Source organism: Rutilus rutilus, assembly GCF_951802725.1.
Source record: "Rutilus rutilus genome assembly, chromosome: 5".
Taxonomy (NCBI): Eukaryota; Metazoa; Chordata; class Actinopteri; order Cypriniformes; family Leuciscidae; genus Rutilus; species Rutilus rutilus.
The window spans coordinates 16,180,387-16,200,215 of record NC_140213.1 but is presented as its reverse complement, the minus strand read 5'-3'; the positions used below and the strand labels follow the sequence as shown (position 1 = coordinate 16,200,215).

The 19,829-nt window shown below is 42.3% G+C and overlaps 1 protein-coding gene across 1 annotated transcript in view; it reads right to left on the bottom strand.

The window, feature by feature from the left end:
- Nucleotides 1-1,758: 1,758 nt before the first annotated feature.
- LOC311290242 (neprilysin-like) overlaps nt 1,759-19,829 on the bottom strand; it is a 199,570-nt gene continuing 181,499 nt past the window's right edge. The window contains exons 16-23 of the mRNA XM_084408606.1: nt 15,378-15,481; nt 15,183-15,241; nt 14,954-15,073; nt 14,732-14,865; nt 14,183-14,248; nt 13,558-13,653; nt 4,378-4,454; nt 1,759-4,130 (exon numbers count right to left, since the gene is read on the bottom strand). Of these exons, the coding sequence (XP_084264732.1) occupies nt 4,031-4,130; nt 4,378-4,454; nt 13,558-13,653; nt 14,183-14,248; nt 14,732-14,865; nt 14,954-15,073; nt 15,183-15,241; nt 15,378-15,481 (756 nt within the window). The 3' untranslated portion in view covers nt 1,759-4,030. The remainder of the gene's footprint in view (nt 4,131-4,377; nt 4,455-13,557; nt 13,654-14,182; nt 14,249-14,731; nt 14,866-14,953; nt 15,074-15,182; nt 15,242-15,377; nt 15,482-19,829) is intronic.

The window sequence follows — 19,829 nt, the reverse complement described above, 5'->3', positions numbered from 1 at the left end:
ATGTTGAAAAGAGTATACCAGAAGTCCCCGGATGGTCTACTATTTCCTGTCGATTTTCGAAATGTGGATCCGTGCACACTCTAAAGGCTAATATTGCCCACAGCCCATTGCGCTTTGGAGGAGGAACTACAAACACGAGTAAAAAGTGTTAAAAAACTAATAAACATGGCGGATATGCGAGACTGACATTGAGAGATTTAGATAAAGGTTTGAGTGACTAATCAAAGTTTAACCTGATAAAAAAAAATATATGTCCGTGTTATGTTTCATCTGCAATAACAATGTGGACTTTTATAAAGATCCGTTTGAACATTGACTTTTAAATGCATCATTATGCATTAATCTGAGGAGAGTTCTCTGCATGAAAGACCCGTGACTGCAGATCAATGTGCAACTGCATTTCTCTCCGATATGGTAGGAAAGGAAATTAAATGTGGAAGATTTTAACTGTGACAAGATGATTGACAGGCCAGTTTACTGTGACAGGATGCGACAGAAAGCAACCGTTAAAGACACAATTGTATGACGTGATAGTATGTTTCAAAGCTTGTGTACTCATGATACTTTGCTACACACTCAAAAGTATCTACTTTTTCTCCACAACAAAAGAGTACATACTTTTAGGGTGTAGTATAAGTAGGCGAATTGAGACGCAGCTACTGACGTAGATTTGTGGGGGCGTGTTTGAATGAAGCGGTTTAGGAAGGCGTGGCTGAGCCTTAACTTTTATAAAGAATTTCTCTTTAGGTTTGACACTTTGAGCTTTGTAACTCTGCAGATCTTATACTTGCACTAACAGCTACATAACACACTAAAGAAAAAGGAAAACAAGAAATCGCATCATATGACCACTTTAACTCAAAATAAGCCAGAATTTTCTTTGTAAAAACCAATACAAAAAAATAAATAAAAAATAAACTTCTTATTTGTCAGTATTTTATTTTTATTTTATGCATGTGTGTGGGGGTCAGGTGTTGCCATGGTCGTAAGCAGTCAATGATCCCCAAGAAGAAAACAGATTAATAAACATACTGAATGTTTTAATTAAAATCAGAAAGCAGAGAGATTTGTGGGAGGGTTAAGTACAGTGTTATAGAAAAAACAATAACAATAACATTGTGTGTCAGAACCAAACATCACTACACTTTGAAGAGTGATATGCAGAAGGGAGTGAAGAGGGCACCGCAGGCCTGCAGTTCAAGTTTCAGCCCTCATTGCAACTAGTCACCAGTGAGCCAACAAATCTGTTTTTAATCTGGTGGGTGGCAGCATGAGGTATATTTGACTCATCTGCAAAGAGGCAGTAAAGATAGTGGACAGGACCTACATGACTAATATGATAAAGTAAAGAGCGGAAAATCCCTATGGTGATGCTTTACAATGGTCAGAAGATTTGTGAGTGGCCACTGCAAAGGCGCACGTGGGAGCAAATACCCCAACGGACTCTGACCCAATGCAGTGTAAAGGCATTACATGGGGAAAAATAACAGTGTTTCTTTTCACTGGGCCGCTAATATTATGCATTACAGTCTCCCAGGGCTTGTTTGCCTGCCAAAGAAAATGTCAGAGAGGTTGTCTGTTTTTGAGGCCTGTTTTTGTTCCCCATTCAATGCTTTCATCAAAGAAACAGAGACCCTGAGAGAACAAAATACACAACAAATTAATTTTTACATTAATTTATTAATAAAACATTTCTCTTGTGTAGATGCTTATTAAAACGTATCTGAATACAGGCATCTGAGGTATATTTGTCTGTGGAGTGGTTTAGATGGATTTTGGTGATCAGTTTTTTTATCAGAAAGGGGGGAGCAGTGTGCAGATTTAGAATGTCAAACAATACTTAGAGGAAAGACCATCTGGGAACAAATGGACAGAAAATAACCAAACTGTAAAGAATAAAAAACATTAGCATATTGATGTTTTTGTTTACATAGCACAGAGGAACTTTCGGACAAAATTCCACCTCTGAGCTTCTTGTTTTTAAACCTTCAGTATCCCAGTGGCCACAAAAAATGAATTTATCTTTTACAGCTGATGTAAAATACAGTTACTATATCTGATCACTAACAATATTACACATATAATCTTCTACACTTCAAAAAATCTGAAAGAAAAAAAACTATTTAGCAGTTTGTGTCATTTCTTATGAGGATGTAATGGATATGTTGGGAACAACATTTCAGAAGCAATTATATTAGATATATTGAATATTTTTAGATTAAAAATCAAAGGCTCGGAGTAAGGGTGTGTGTAAAAAATCTTTGGCATAAATGTACTGTGTGCATGGATTGGTCTCAGTATGACTCATTTAGCTTTCTACATCATATGAAAATATTGATGGATGGTGAAAACAATAGAATTAAACACATTTTAAGGCTTTAATTCAATGATGCTTGACAGACTAGATATTATTTGCCACATGCACACCCATTCATACAAACAAATGTCAAGGTCAGAAGAAAAACAACACAAACACACACCAATCACATTCAAACAATGTAAGCAGACACCATTGTAATGTTTCTATCCGTCTTGTCATGTTTCGGATTTTCAGATCAAACATTCAGTGTCTGATTTACTGTAAATTTATTTCTATGGAAAATGTATTCATTGACACAAATTACAATTTAATCTACATATTTTAATTTACAATGTGCTGTGTACTAATTAGATAATTTGCTATTCAAATAAAGGAATACAGAGTTTAACAATTTTCTAATTCTCTGAAATATCTAATAAATCTCATTGGACTATACATAATATTCTTGGTATAACTGGGTAGTTTTATAGTTTAACTTACTGAATTTACTCAGATTGACCAGTGGCAGTATAAGCAGTGGATGTGTACTAGTATTGCTACAAATATGTATATACATCATGCTACTGTTATCTCCAATTCACAGTTTTACTTGATATTAAAGGCACACTATGTAATTTTCGCCACTAGGTCGTTTATTCAAAACAAAGGCATAGCTTGAATCATGGGAGTTGTTGTCTTCACCTCTACAGCTAGTGGAGAATACGACAGGACTCGGGCAGAAATCATATTCATGGTTGACCGGTAATGTATTAAAGATTTATTAATGTTACAAAAGCTGTTGGAGCGTAACAAGGCCGCTGGAGCGATTGCTAATGAGAGACAAGCACAACACACAGCTAGAGAGCAGTGGAACTTTTATTATGCCGCAGACGCCGGTTCCGCTTCTTCCGGTCATGCGTATATGGGGTAATGCAGCGCTGTTTTATCATATTAGATACATTTGAGAGTGTTGAAAGTTGTTATAATGCTACTCTGTGCGTTCGCTCGGTGGCTACTATATGAGACACTTGTTGCACTCGCGGTAAATCAAGAAAACGAGATTTAAACAAAAAGACTAACTGTGTTGAGGTATAACAATGATTAGTTTCTGTTGATTTAATGTATCCAAACAGTTGCTCACCGGTCTAATAAAACAGCGTCTTTGGTGTTTCCATGGTTTCTACAAAATAAAACCGGAAATCGAGGGTAATGCGGGTATGATGTCATTGATAAGCGACGCACGGACACAGTCCGTGTCTTGGTTAAAACTGCTTATTTCTCTGGATTTAAACATTCTTAGAAATATTTGGGATAATGCAAGTACACAAATCAACTAAATATATAACATTGTTCTAGTGGTTTTTGGATATTTTGATCCAAAAATCTTACATAGTATGCCCTTAACAATGTGATACTTTTTTACAGTATTTATTTATAATCTTCGCTTTAGATTTGACATAGTATATAAAACAGTATGAGCCATGGATTGAGTAATGATCTCACAAACTGTAATAAAATATTGGCTGTTGCTTGTAGGAGTGTACTGAGACAGCTCCCTCTCTCCATATAAAGCTAAAGTACACTGGTGGAGTTGAGCGTAGTGGCCATAGCTTACAGAATTGAGAGCATTTCTCAGCATCTGCCATAGTGGTCTAAGAGTCAGCAGAGAGGTGAGAGGGTCTACGGACCACAGGCCCTCAATATAACCCTCATCTTCTGTTCCTCGGGTAATCACCACACACGGCAAATCATCTCAGGCACCATGTAGTCGTTTTTCTGGCACTGGAAGGCTTTGGCAAACTCTGGGAAGTTCTGTAATGACCCAAGAACTCTGCACAAAAAGAAATGACAAAGTAGAGATTACCAGCACAATCTAGCTCAATGGTGTTTTTAGCCCCCAATGGCTCCTTCCAGGCAGCTAACCCTAACCTCAGTCTTAAACCTACCCATCCCCTCACTGCCTGGAAGGCGCCGTTGGGGGCTTAAAACACCAAACACCCACAAGCTCACATGGCTGTAACAGTCTGAATGTATAAAGGCAGAAATGCATCACTGTCAGTGAAAGAAAGTTAATGTACCTAAACTTCCCTGGACTGTGGACATCAGTTTTGATGGAGTTGACAGCATGCTCGGGTCTATGTGTTCCACACCAAACCTTGAAAATACAAATGTTCAAGAAGCTTCATTGAGGCATTCATCTGTCCTATGCAGAAGTTCAATACATTCAATATTGGCATAATGCAATTTTAAACAAAAAGAAACAATGTACATTAAAAGCAGATATGTGACCCTGGATCACAAAACCAGTCATAAGTCGCACGAGTATATTTGTGGCAATAGCCAACAATACATTGTATGGGTCAAAATTATCGATTTTTCTTTTATGCCAAAAATCATTAGGATATTAAGTAAATATCAAGTTCCATGAAGATATTTTGTACATTTCCTACCATAAATATATAAAACATTTATTTTTGTGAGTGAATGCAGCACAATCGCAAAAACAAATGGACAACTTTAAAGGCGATTTTCTCAATGTTTCGATTTTTTTGCATCTTCTGATTCCAGATTTTCAAATAGTTGTATATCGAGCAAATATTGTCATATCCTAACAAACCATACATAAATGAAAAGCTTATTTATTCAGCTTTCAGATTATGTATAAATCTCTCTCTCTCTCTCTCTCAAAAAAAAAAAAAAAAAAAAAAGACCCATGTGACTGGTTTTGTGGTCCAGGGTCACATATGTAAAGATTAAAATGTTAGAATTCTACTGCTAAAACGGTTATGTATTTGAGATGTCATTTAATTTTTATTTGGCATTATATGTTGTCATGGCAATGCAGTTGTAAAATTTTATTACACTTTGTACAAAAATTACTTACTATTAAAAATTACTAATCATTTCTGTGTAGTCACACATTTTGTTCACATCTTTGTGGTTAACAGAGAAATTTAACGTTTATGAACTAGCCCCATTAACTTGTAAGTCCCTCACTGGCTATGTTTACATGCACAACTTTTGTTTCAATTGGACTGAAATCATTCCATTTGATGAATCTGAATGTAGTGTTTATATGAATGTTAAACAAGTGATCGGGTTGATGTGCACGTTTATATGTCACACAAGCTTCAAATCGGAGTAGATTTTTGGACATGCGCACACTGCACAAATATACAGTTCCCTATCAGTCGCTCATGTTCGACGTTACGTTGACGTGACGACGTAATTGGGATCACTTCAGGGAGCACTATCATCTTCGAGTATCTACAGAACGAGCCAATGAACGTTGGCGTGCGTGAATCGTGTCGAGCCCCGCCCCACTCTTTGTCTTTCACTTCGGAGCTGAGTTTCCTGTTGGTCTTCTGAAATACAGACTCCAATTGCATTGAAGAATCCCTCTTCTCCTTCTTCTGTTCCAGTGTTGATGTGACGGCGTGAACAGCGAGTGGCCGTGAGCTCAAAGCTCAAACAACTGCTGTTATAACAGCATTAAGAGTATTGTGTCGGTTCGGTGGGCGTTTACCTGAAATTGTACTAGTACACAGTGGCCATTCCCTGGGTGCCTCAGCACTGTGAGAAGGCAATAAGAGAGCATTTTTTGTTTTTGTTTCTTCACAAAAAGAGCAACACAAGCGTGACCCTGCGTCCTTCTCAGGATGTCATTCCGCTTGTGCGTTTGTGGCGTCAGCAGACGGCCACAATAGCTGCCTCTATGTTTGGGACAGCGGACATTCAGCACGCTGAGGCAGCTTTTCTGAATAGCTCATGTTCCCATTGCGGGAATATGACTATGGCAGCATTGAGATCGACACTCGAATACCTCAAGGGAGGTGCCTATGCCCCGATCTAGTGCCTATTCTGGACCTCAGAATAGGCCTACTTTGGTGCTTAGTCAGGATGAGGATTGGAGGACAGGAGACTGAGGATTACCGTGAGGGCTTCGGAAGTGCATGAGGAGCTCACTAGGATTGGGTTATTCGGCGATGCGGTCGAGAGCTTTGCCCAGCAGTTCTCGGCCACCCAGAAGCAGACGGAGGCCATCCGGCACATTCTGCCCCTGCGGACTGCTGCTGCTCCCACCTCCTGTGGCATCCTCTGCTCCCGCCAAGCCACCACAACAGCCATCACCCAGGCCTCAGCGTGAAGCAAGCCGCAGGAAGTCGGCCCCACCTGTCCAGGCTGCTGCCAAACCAGGAGGCAAGTGGGGGTGCAAACGACACAAAATTGCGTCATCGTCCACCTTAAGTAAGGCAGATCAATAATATTGTTGAATATTAAATGTCCCAACTAAGCAAGCCAAAAGCCAAGGCAACAGTGGCAAGGAACCAAAACTCCATCAAGTGACAGAATGGAGAAAAAAAAACCTTGGGAGAACCCAGGCTCAGTCGGGGGCCAGACCTCCTCTGGCCAACGAGCGAACAGTGTATGATTATGATTCAGGCAGCATTACAGGTCAGAAGTCAGATTGGATTGGAACAATCAGAATATTATCCATTTCCATCTGGTTGGAAGTCGGAGTCATCACGCCGGTATGGAGACGAGTTTGTTGAGGATCAGTGCTGATGGCTGTCGTGTCGATGAGGCCTTCACAGGGCTGATGAGGCTGGCACTTCAGGGATGCGTCATGGATGGGGTCCAGGTGCAGGTCCACCATCTGATCTGGATACGGCCGGGATCCGGCTGACTTCAGTAAACCTCAGAATAAACAAAGACTAACATTAGCGTAGATGCCATTTTTTCTTATGATGTAATGAGTACATCAGGTGTTATAGGAAGTGTCCCCGGTTCCGGCTGACCTAATCTATGCAGCCTAATAATCATTTAACTGATTTGAATAATAGAAATGTAATGTAAAATAGATGTGTTTTTAGTCTAGATTTAAACTGACAGAGTGTGTCTGCTTCCCGGACAATATTAGGAAGACTGATCCAAAATTTAGGTGCTAAATAGGAGAAAATCGACCAGCAGTCGATTTTGATATTCTAGGTATTATCAACTAGCCAAAATTTTGAGATTGCAGTAGACATGAAGGACTATAATGCGTTAAGAGCTCGCTAAAGTACTGGGGAGCTAAACCATTTAGTGCTTTGTAAGTAGTCAGCAATATTTTAAAATGCATACGATGTTTAATAGGGAGCCAATGCAGTGTTGACAGAACGGGGCTAATATGGTCATACTTCCTGGTTCTAGTAAGAAATCTAGCTGCTGCGTTTTGGACCAACTGAACTTTGTTTTTTTAGGCGTGCAGGGCAACCACCCAGTAGAGCATTACAATAATCTTGAAAGCTTGGTATCAAAGAGCACACCCAGGTTCATCCAGGGCAGCCATCAATTGTTAGACAGTATTCTGGGTTAATACGTGCAGAGGTTTTTTGCCCAATAATTAGAAACTCTGTTTGTTTCAGAATTAAGTAGTAGGAAATGACTAGTCATTCAAATTTTTATATCAGCTATGCATTCCGTTAATTTTGTGAATTGGTGCGTTTCGTCTGGGCGCGAAGAAATATAGAGCTGAGAATCATCAGCATAACAGTGAAAACTAATTTGATATCTCCCAAGGGTAGCATGTACAGAGTGAACAGCAACGGTCCTAGCACTGAGCCTTGTGGTACTCCATATTGAACTTTTGATTGATATGACATCATTTACTTCATTTACTGCTACAAACTGATAACGGTCAGATAAGTATGATTTAAACCATGCTAGTGCAATTCCACTAATGCCAACATAATTTTCGAGTCTATTCAAAAGAATGTTGTGGTAGATGGTATCAAATGCAGCACTAAGATCCAGTAACACTAATAGAGAGATACAACCACGATCGGATCATAATAGCAAATCATTTGTTACTCTAATGAGAGCAGTCTCAGTACTATTATATGGTCTAAATCCTGACTGGAAATTCTCACAGATTCCATTTCTTTCTAAAAAGGAACATAGTTGTGAGGATACTGCCTTTTCTATTTATTTTTACAGAAAAGGTAAATTCGAGATCAGCCTGTAATTGACTAATTCTGTAGTTTCTGTAGTTTCTGACTAGTTTCTGTAGTCTTTTTTTTAACACATGGTTTAATCATAGCCAGCTTAAAAAGTTTTTGGTACATATCCTAGTGACAAAGATGAATTAATGATATTAAGATGAGGATCTATGACCTCTGGAAGCATCTCTTTCAATAGCTTAGTCGGTATAGGGTCTAACATACATGTTGTCGATTCAGGTGATTTAAGGAGTTTAGACAATTCTTTCTCTCCTATAGCAATGAATGAATGAAATTTTTCCTCAGGGAGACTACAAGGCACTGTCTGATGCGATACTGTAGTAGATGGTTGCATAGTTATAATTTTCTCTCTAATATTATAAATCTTGTAAGTAAAGAAGTTCATAAAGTCTTTACTGCTGTGCTGTTTGGAAACGTCCTGTGTTCTACCTCAACCATATAGGGAGCATGTTTTGAAAATTTCTCATGAGCATGTGCTCTCGGGCCATTTGGGTGTCACAAAAACTTTGACATGTGTCTCGCTACTTTTACTGGCCTGGGTTAAAATCCGCCGTGTCTAACTTCTGCCGCTCGTGCGCTGCTTGCCAGTTAGCTGGTAAGCCGAACCAGAAGCTTCCCATTGCTCCTTTACACCCCATACCTGTTATGCGAGAACCATTTGAACGCTTGTTGATCGACTGTGTAGGTCCGCTACCCAAGTCAAAATCGGGACACGAGTACATCCTAACCATTATGTGTACAGCGACACGCTTTCCCGATGCAATCCCCCTGCGCTCTATCAAGGCTCCTGTAATTATCCGAGAACTGATCAAGTTCTGTACCACCTTTGGTTTGCCTAGAGTCTTGCAATCTGATCAGGGCACAAATTTTACATCTAGACTGTTCACTCAGACATTAGCTCAGCTTGGGATTAAGCATGTACTCTCAAGTGCATATCACCCACAATTACAAGGTGCTGTGGAGAGATTTCATCAGACACTCAAAACAATGTTGCGTACCTACTGTCTCTCTAGTGGGAAAGTCTGGGCTGAAGCTTTGCCATTTTTATTGTTCGCCATTAGAGAAGCGGAGTAGGAGTCACTTGGTTTTAGTCCAGCAGATCTTGTATTCGGACACTCGTGCGTGGACCTCTCAAAGTGCTATGTGAACAATTACTAGCAAAGGATGCTGTGCCAGTAACAATCCTAGAGTATGTTAATTCATTTCAGGAGCGGTTGCACCAAGCACTCAGTCTTGCTCTGGAACATTTGATGGTAACTCAGTCAAAGATGAAGACACGCTATGATAAGAGAAGTGTCTCTCGTAGTTTCCAGCCAAATGATGAAGTTCTTGTACTTCTGCCTGAACCTGGTTCTGCTTTACAAGCTAAATTTGTAGGCCCATATCGGGTGAAAGAGAAACTCAGCGATACAGACTATATGATCAATACTCCTGACAGGAAACGGAAGACTAGAGTATGTCACATTAATATGTTGAAGAGATTTGTGTGTAACTCAAAGCCTGTCTCTCCACCTAACCCTAGGACTGCTCTACCTGTGACAATGGCAGTTGATATGTCAGATGTAGAAGAGACCATGCAAGCTAGTGTGCAAACTGGTGGAAGGTTGCAAAACTCTGTTGTGCTGGAAGATTTGTCTTCTTTTCTTGCCCATTTAAAACCCGAGCAGAGTAAGCAAGTTGTTAAGTTGATGCATCATTACCCATCCTTGTTCTCTGATGTCCCAGGCAGAACTTCAGTTCTAGAACATGACATGAACATGACATCGATGTTAGGCTAGCTAAACCCATTAAACAGCATCTTTACCGGGTTAATCCAACCAAGCGTAACTTAATGAAAACTGAAGCTGAATATATGCTACAGCATGGCCTGGCCCAACATAGTCAAAGTTGGAGTTCTCCCTGTTTGTTGGTCCCAAAGGCAGATGGCACTTTTCGTTTCTGCACAGATTTCCGCAAAGTCAACGCGGTAACGAAACCGGACTCCTTTCCACTCCCCCGTATGGAGGATTTTGTAGATAGAGTGGGGTCAGCTACATTTGTTACAAAGCTGGACCTGCTGAAAGGCTACTGGCAAGTGCCCCTGACCGCCCGTGCTTTAGAAATATCTGCCTTTGCCACAACAGACTTCTTCCTATACAGTATTCCGTCCTCGCCTTTGGGATGCGAAATGCCCCAGCCACATTTCAGAGGCTAATGCAAATTGTGCTTAGAGATGTTCCTAACTGTGATGCATATCTTGATGACATCGTGGTCTATAACAAGACATGGGAAGACCACATTAAAACATTGGAGATGGTCTTTGACAGACTAGCACATGCTTCATTAACCTTGAACCTTGCAAAGTGTGAAGTAGGAAAAGCCACAGTGTCCTCCGCTGCTACTACAGTTGTGCGGATTCTTAACTTGTTTATTGCAACTACATTTCATATTTTTCTTATCAAACAACCAGACTAACGAATGGCTCGACACAACCCGTACAGAGGAAGAGCCAGGGCTTTCTTCTGTGTAGATCAGCAGTTCTCAAGTGCCAGGGGGTGCCAGTGCCCTGTTCCTATATTTTCCGGACAGTAAAGTCACGTTTTTTATCATGAAGCACGCTGTGATTTATTCCTAAGTGACTTAGGCCTATATAATGCATTTTACTTCAAATAATCTAAATGTTGACTTTCAAAAGTAGGCGCGCCAAGAAGGCTATTCGCTATATTTTGGTTCATTTTTGGTGTGCGCCAGAAAGATGTTCAAGGAGACTGAGATGCGCTAAAGCAGCGCATCATGTTGTTTTCTTTATTTTTCAAAGACATGACATTTTGTAGTAATTTTGAATGTACACAAATAAAAATATAGGCTACATTTTACTGTTTCGAATGACAGAGTATTAAAGGACAGAGTATTACGTTATTTCTCCAGCTAAGGAACAAATCCAAGTGATGGCACTGGCGCATCGCGCTTACACATATTATCAGTTCACTTCTGGCATTGCTAACTTGACATCGCAGCCTGTTCATTATTAAAATAAAACAGTCAACCAAACATATACAAAGTTATTCTGCTTAATTTAATTCACCTTTTGTACAATATAAAGGCTGTGCCGGTCAGTAAACTTGATGATATTCCAAACTCATTTCCCTTGAAGATGCTGATTTAGCCTTCGTGTAGCCTATATTAGGACTCAGCTAAAGTACGAAGCCTTCTTTACATTAATAGTTAGCATCCAAATGTTACATTGCAAATACGGAAACTTTGGACTGAATGAGAGATGTGCGAACCCAACGTCTGTACAGTTTCAGTTTCGATTCAAATAAATTTGTTTAGGCTTGGCGTTTAAAATAGGCTAAATGTTGTTTGTAATAAATAATAGGCAATTTTTAAAGGTTACTATGTATATTTTTATTATACGTGGTTATTTATTTTTCATTCTTGTTTTCTGAATACCATTCATTTAAGGATTTGACATAGGCTACAGTAAGGGGAAGTAAAATACGCATAGCCTATATATTATTAATATAATGTTCATTTTGTATTTTATTTACCAGTCTTTTACACTATTTCTGAATAGGCCAATAATAAAATGCATTTTTTACAACGATGTGACGTGCACATGTTTTACTCTCAACATGACCCGGTGCACCGCACACAAGCACGCATCCTTTAGATATAAATTATAGGCTAATAAATTTTAATAAAACACAAGGCCTAGGCCTACATCATAAAAATCAGAAGAGTATGTATTTTATTATCTCTGTTGTTCTCTGTTCTCCAGTTGTTAGATAGTCAGTCTGAATGACAGTTCATGCGTGAACTTTAGGCCGATTACATAGGTTAGTCAATGCATTATTCTTTCCTTTTTGTATTAGTGTTTAAAATATTTAATTTACAATTAATTATATAATTTTTTAAAACTTACTGGGAGAGGGAGATATGGGATGATTATAGTCTCAAAAAGATTAACACGTGTAAGCACACTTATCAATGAACTTGATACATGTTGCAGAAATGTTTTATCCATGCCTTTCAACTTGCGTGTGCAAAATTCAAAATTGAATGAATGTGAAGCAATTTGTACAAATAGAGACATTTTTGTGAATACAAATGTTTTCCTTTGTATTAGTGTATCATAATTTGCACATGCAACACAGAAGATGTGCATGTGTGGATCAGGTGACACGCGTGCATTCATTGACGTCTTTTCTGAGTCGATCTCATTTGATTCATTTGGATTTTGAGACTTTCTTTTCATAGGGAGACCATGCTAACAGCCGTCATTTATCCTGCCATACCAAAGCGTAGGTGAATTTGTATCTACACAGAAGGCAGCCCTGTCTAGGCTCTTCCCCGGTACAGGTTGTGTCGAGCCATTCGTTAGTCTGGTTGTTTGATGAGAAAAATATGAAATGTAGTTGCAATAAATGAGATAAGAATCAGCACATCAGCTGCAGCAGCGGAGGACTTTTATTCTGCTGTGCGGAACTAAGGAAGAACTGATGACGGAACAGTTTGATCTTTTGCTGACAAATCAATTGAAATTTTATTTCCCGCCCACATGTAGAAATCGAATATTCAAGCTGTTTATTCATTTTCTACCTCAGAATGAAAAACGAAAAATCAAGCTGAAATCTTGTTTTTTTTTTTTTGGGAAAAAAAATGAAAAATCAAAAAAAGGAACTGTTTTCTCATTTTTCTACTTTCAATATTAAATAAAAAAACTGAATGAATGATACACGGATTGAGGCAGACCAGAGCAATCGATCCTGATCGATTTACAAAATTCACAGATGCTGAGGATCTAAAGGAGAATTTTAGAATGATGGGACTCGTTTATGTGACACTTTATTCAACAGGATGAACAGCTCATTCTGCGCATCATACATCATTACGCTATTTCTACATCATTACACATGCGCAGTCCTTTCAGTTTGGGTTTTCAATCCGATCAAGTGTTTAGATGTTCTCTCGATCAGATTAGAAGATAAATAAACCACCCCTCAATCGGATTGAAATTTCATTCGGATCGAGCTCAATCGGATCGATGAAGGTGTTTACATTACAGTCCGATTGAGCCGTCAATCCGATTACTAATGGATTATTTGGTTGCATGTAAACGTAGCCACTGTAAGCCAAATTTTTGTAAGGAGGGAAAAGTAGGGATAAATGTGGTCATCAAAACAATGTCACAAAGTGGTGTCAACTGATCTTAACTTGTGCTGAACATGTAACATTCCTTTATGTTCTTAGTTATAAGAACATAAAGAGTTTCACCTGTGCAAAGTTAAGGAAAAAGAGTTGCTCATGATTGAGATCAATTCCAGGCAGAGGAGCTTCTTTTCCATGTTTTTTCACATAGTTCTGGTAAGCCTGAAAAAGTGATAACACAGTGATACTGATGAATCTTGGGATGAAGTTACTGGAAACATACTCGTTTCTCTCTCATATTTCTTAATAATAATTAACATCAGACATGAAGTTTCATCTCACAGCCAAATGCTTTCTGAAGATAATGTGAATCACATGTGACCTGTGAATCATTGACAGATTTGTGATTGTATCTTACATACTGTAGACCATATTTGATGGTTCAGTAAGACCTAGTATTAAATACACTGAACTTTAGTCCATGAGCCATTTTCTCCCCCTTCAGCTTCTCTAAGAGTCTAAACCATTAAGCCGATTCCCTCTGTCATCACAGTCTGACTGAAATCCATCCACAGCGGAACAAACTGAGAATCTATCATCATGCATATGAGAATCTATCATCATGTTTTTATTAACCTTTTTAACCTTGAATTTTGCACGTGAGAAATTGTATTAAACTAAATCTATTCTTCTGGAAGTAAAAAGGGATGTCAAAAGAGCTGCAGTAAAGGCCAAGATGCCCTGTCCTTACTTGATAAGACTGGCGAATACCCCCGTTGTCAGCAATGTTCTCCCCAAGGGTATTATTCCCATTTAGCTGTTCACACAAAGGATAGAAGAGAAAGAAAAGAAGAAAGGGGATGGAAAATCAAACCATAATTTAGATGTCCTTCTACATCTCTAAAAAATTGCAGCTTATTCTAGTTCCAGGAAAACTATTTGTGTACAATAAGGTCCATATTGCTGTTGTCAGAAATTCACAGACAGCTATGAATAACCCATGATAGAGGCTTTAAAGTCTTATTTGCCACATATGGTAAACAGCTTAGCACAGTAGGGTAGATAGAACTGGAGTATTTTGGTAATATTTGGTAAGCTTTGTTTGACTGGACATTACATTATTTGTCATGTCAGCTTGAATAATTTCCCCTCATCTTGCTACACAACCTCAAATTTATATGTATATAAAAAATAAAGACATTGTAAAAGAAATGGAATTTAAACATGATGGTGGTCTGATTAGACAGTTATTGACTATGTGAATTGGTGTGAATCAGTCTGAAGACATTTGATGGAATACATTTTGTCCGTTCGCCAAATCCCAAGAGTAGCTTCCATACTGGTCAACAATGCATTTGGAAAGCTCATGGAATTTCTGAGTCGAAGATGGAGTCCACCAGTCTTTGAGGTCACCATCTTTATCAAAATTACGCCCTGAACAAGAAAGGAAATGCATGGAGATTAAACTTACAACAGCGTTAAATGAAGAATCATTAACGGAGATCTGTTTCTAGTCTGATACCATTGTCATCAAAGCCATGAGTAACCTCATGTCCAATGACCATCCCGATGCCTCCATAGTTCAGAGACCAGGGCTGACCTTTACCAAAGAATGGTGGCTGAAGAATACCTGCAGGAAATACTGAGAGAAAGCAGATAATTCCAATGTATAAATAATTAATTAATTGATCAGACATACCTGATTTGTTTTGTTAAATTACTGCTACATTTTGTAAAAGTGTTACAAGTACCTATTTGGTTTCTGCTAGATGAGTAGAATGCATTGACCACAGCAGCTCCTGTTATCCATCTTGAATTAAAGATGCATATCACTTTAATATTTAATGACAGATCTTTATTCGTTAGGGTTTTATAGCAGTTACTAAACTCGATAAAAATGCTATTTTAGAGCTATTTTGGGGGGACATTATGGAAAGAGGTCTTACTCTTCTTTGTTTACTTTGACTCTCAGTTTCTTCAGGCGTTTCTTCTGACCAAACTCCAAGTTCTTCAGGATGTTCTCGAAGTATTCTTCTGCATTATAGCTTAACTAATAAAAAAATCAAGGTTTGCACAACAGATAACATGCAGACAACAGCACAGTCTTAAACCTACTCCTGGAGGCCAACTGCTCAGCAGAGTTTATTCCAACTTGCCTCAAACCACCTGCCTGGAAGTTTATAGTATGCCTAGGAAGACCTTACTTAAATGGTTCAGGTGTTTAATTGGGGTTGGAACTAAACTCTCCAAAACAGTGGCCCTGCAGGTGCAGGATTGGACACCCCCCGGGTTTAAATTAAAATAATCTTTTTGAACTCCTGACTCCTTAAGGCGGTCATACACTGCGATTTTCGTCCGATTTTGAGCCGAATTCTGATTCGTGCGACTCTTTTTCAGGTCGGGCCAATTTTCAGCTTTGTCGTGCGTCGTTTGTCGTGCAGTGTTTGTGCAGTGTACAGGGGGAAATGAGAGGCAATTAACCTCTCCCGATCGGCAATCGGATGGTCGGATGAATTTCTGGCATGTCAGAAATTTTGGTCGCTCCTTGTGATTATATCGCACAGTTGAAGCAGAGCTACTAACCGATTGCGCTAAACTCAGTGTTTTTTCCCTCACTGCGCCTGCGCAAAAACAGAAGTTTAACCATTTCATCTGCATCAAGAAAGAAAAAGAAAAGAGGGAGATCTTTAAGTTCTGTAGCCAAACTAGCTACAAATTACTGTTGCTTACCTCCAGTTCGTGTTGCAAAATGGATTAACCATATACGGTCTTCCAAGCCACCTGCGATTTATCTACACCGTGCCTCTTTTATTAATTTGTAAAAACAATGTTTTTGAAATAAAGCTGTTTTTAAGTTTCATTGATGACTAATTGTTGCAGTGTTCGGACATATTATAGACTGTTAATAATTTTAATTATATGCCTATAATTGATTGTCCATCCATCCATCTTCTTCCGCTTATCCGGGGCCGGGTCGCGGGGGCAGCAGTCTAAGCAGAGATGCCCAGACTTCCCTCTCCCTGGACACTTCCTCCAGCTCTTCCGGGGGGACACCGAGGCGTTCCCAGGCCAGCCGGGAGACATAGTCTCTCCAGCGTGTCCTAGGTCTTCTCCGGGGTCTCCTCCCAGTGGGACGCGCCCGGAACACCTTCCCGGGAAGGCGTCCAGGAGGCATCCGGAAAAGATGCCCGAGCCACCTCAGCTGACCCCTCTCGATGTGGAGGAGCAGCGGCTCTACTCTGAGCTCCTCCCGAGTGACCGAGCTTCTCACCCTATCTCTAAGGGATCGCCCAGCCACCCTGCGGAGAAAGCTCATTTCGGCCGCCTGTATCCGGGATCTTGTCCTTTCGGTCATGACCCAAAGCTCATGACCATAGGTGAGAGTAGGAACGTAGATTGACCGGGAAATCGAGAGCTGAGCCTCAACCACGACAGACCGGTACATCGACCGCATTACTGCGGAAGCTGCACCGATTCGTCTGTCAATCTCCCGTTCCATCCTTCCCTTACTCGTGAACAAAACCCCAAGATACTTAAACTCCTCCACTTGAGGCAGGAACTCTCCACCAACCTGAAGCGAGCAAGCCACCCTTTTCCGACTGAGGACCATGGCCTCGGATTTGGAGGTGCTGATTCTCATCCCAGCCGCTTCACACTCGGCTGCAAACCGTCCCAGTGCATGCTGAAGGTCCTGGTTTGATGAGGCCAACACGACAACATCATCTGCAAAGAGCAGAGACGAAATCGTGTTGTCACCAAACCTGACACCCTCCGGCCCCTGGCTGCGCCTAGAAATTCTGTCCATAAAAATTATGAACAGAACCGGCGACAAAGGGCAGCCCTGCCGGAGTCCAAAACGCACCGGGAACAAGTCTGACTTACTGCCGGCAATGAGAACCAAGCTCCTGCTTCGGTCGTACAGGGACCGGACAGCCCTTAGTAAAGGACCCCGGACCCCATACTCCCGGAGCACCCTCCACAGGCCGCCGCGAGGGACACAGTCGAATGCCTTCTCCAAATCCACAAAGCACATGTGGACTGGTTGGGCAAACTCCCATGAATCCTCCAGCACCCTGTAGAGGGTATAGAGCTGGTCCAGTGTTCCACGGCCTGGACGAAAACCACACTGTTCCTCCTGAGTCCGAGGTTCTACTATCGGCCGTATTCTCCTCTCCAGTACCCTGGCATAGACTTTCCCAGGGAGGCTGAGAAGTGTGATCCCCCTATAGTTGGAACACACCCTCCGGTCCCCCTTCTTAAAAAGAGGGACCACCACCCCGGTCTGCCATCCCAGAGGCACTGTCCCCGACCGCCACGCGATGCTGCAGAGGCATGTCAGCCAAGACAGCCCCACAACATCCAGAGACTTGAGGTACTCAGGGCGGATCTCATCCACCCCCGGTGCCTTGCCACCGAGGAGTTTCTTGACTACTTCGGTGACTTCAGCTTGGGTGATGGACGAGTCCACCTCTGAGCCCTCAGCCTCTGCTTCCTCAATGGAAGACGTGACGGCGGGATTGAGGAGATCCTCGAAGTATTCCTTCCACCGTCCAACGACATCCCCAGTTGAGGTCAACAGCTCCCCACCTCTACTGTAGACAGCGTTGGTAGGGCACTGCTTCCCTCTCCTGAGGCGCCGGACGGTTTGCCAGAATCTCTTCGAGGCCAGCCGATAGTCCTTCTCCATGGCCTCACCGAACTCCTCCCAGGCCCGAGTTTTTGCCTCCACAACCACCCGGGCTGCAGTTCGCTTGGACTGCCGGTACCCGTCAGCTGCCTCAGGAGTCCCACAAGCCAACCAGGCCCGATAGGACTCCTTCTTCAGCTTGACGGCATCCCTTACTTCCGGTGTCCACCACCGGGTTCGGGGATTGCCGCCTCGACAGGCACCGGAGACCTTACGGCCACAGCTCCGAGCGGCCGCTTCGACAATGGAGGTGAAGAACATGGTCCACTCGGACTCAATATCTCCAGCCTCCCTCGGGATCCGGTCGAAGCTCCGCCGGAGGTGGGAGTTGAAGATCTCTCTGACAGGAGACTCTGCCAAACGTTCCCAGCAGACCCTCACAGTACGCTTGGGTCTGCCGAGTCTGTCCAGCTTCCTCCCCCGCCATCGGATCCAACTCACCACCAGGTGGTGATCAGTTGACAGCTCCGCCCCTCTCTTTACCCGAGTGTCCAAGACATACGGCCGAAGGTCAGATGAAACGACCACAAAATCGATCATCGACCTACGGCCTAGGGTGTCCTGGTGCCACATGCACTGATGGACACCCTTATGCTTGAACATGGTGTTCGTTATGGACAAACTGTAACTAGCACAGAAGTCCAATAACTGAACACCACTCGGGTTCAGATCAGGGGGGCCATTCCTCCCAATCACGCCCCTCCAGGTGTCACTGTCGCTGCCCACGTGGGCATTGAAGTCCCCCAGTAGAACGACGGAGTCCCCAGTTGGAGCACTTTCCAGCACCCCTCCCAGAGACTCCAAGAAGGCCGGGTACTCTGCACTGCCGTTTGGCCCGTAGGCATACACGACAGTGAGAGACCTATCCCCGACCCGTAGGCGCAGGGAAACGACCCTCTCGTTCACCGGGGTGAACTCCAACACATGGCGGCTGAGCTGGGGGGCTATGAGCAAACCCACACCAGCCCGCCGCCTCTCACCATGGGCAACTCCAGAGTGGTGAAGAGTCTATCCTCTCTCGAGGAGTGTGGTTCCAGAGCCCAAGCCGTGCGTAGAGGTGATCCCGACTACCTCTAGTCGGAACCTCTCAACCTCACGCACAATCTCAGGCTCCTTCCCCGCCAGCGAGGTGACGTTCCACGTCCCTAGAGCTAGCTTCCGTGTCCAGGGATCGGGTTGTCGAGGCTCCCGCCTTCGACTGCCGCCCAATCCTCTCAGCACCGGCCCCTTACGGTCCCTCCTGCAGGTGGTGAGCCCACGGGAAGGCAGCCCCACGTCGCTCCTTCGGGCTGAGCCCGGCCGGACCCCGTGGGGGGAGGCCCGGCCACCAGGCGCTCGCATACGAGCCCCAACCCCGGGCCTGGCTCCAGGGTGGGGCCCCGGCTGTGCCATACCGGGCGACGTCACGGTCCTCGGTTTAATTTCTCTCATAAGGGGTTTTTGAACCGCTCTTAGTCTGACCCGTCGCCTAGGACCTGTTTGCCTTGGGAGACCCTACCAGGGGCATATAGCCCTGGACAACATAGCTCCTAGGGTCATTCGGGTACTCAAACCCCTCCACCACGTTAAGGTGGCAGTTCAAGGAGGGGTATAATAATAATAATAATAATAATATATAATTCATTGTAATCGACCTAAATGTTTTAGACAATTTTCAATAAGGTTCTATGTAATCTTTTATTATCCTCACAGCGCGTTGGTTATGCGGTGA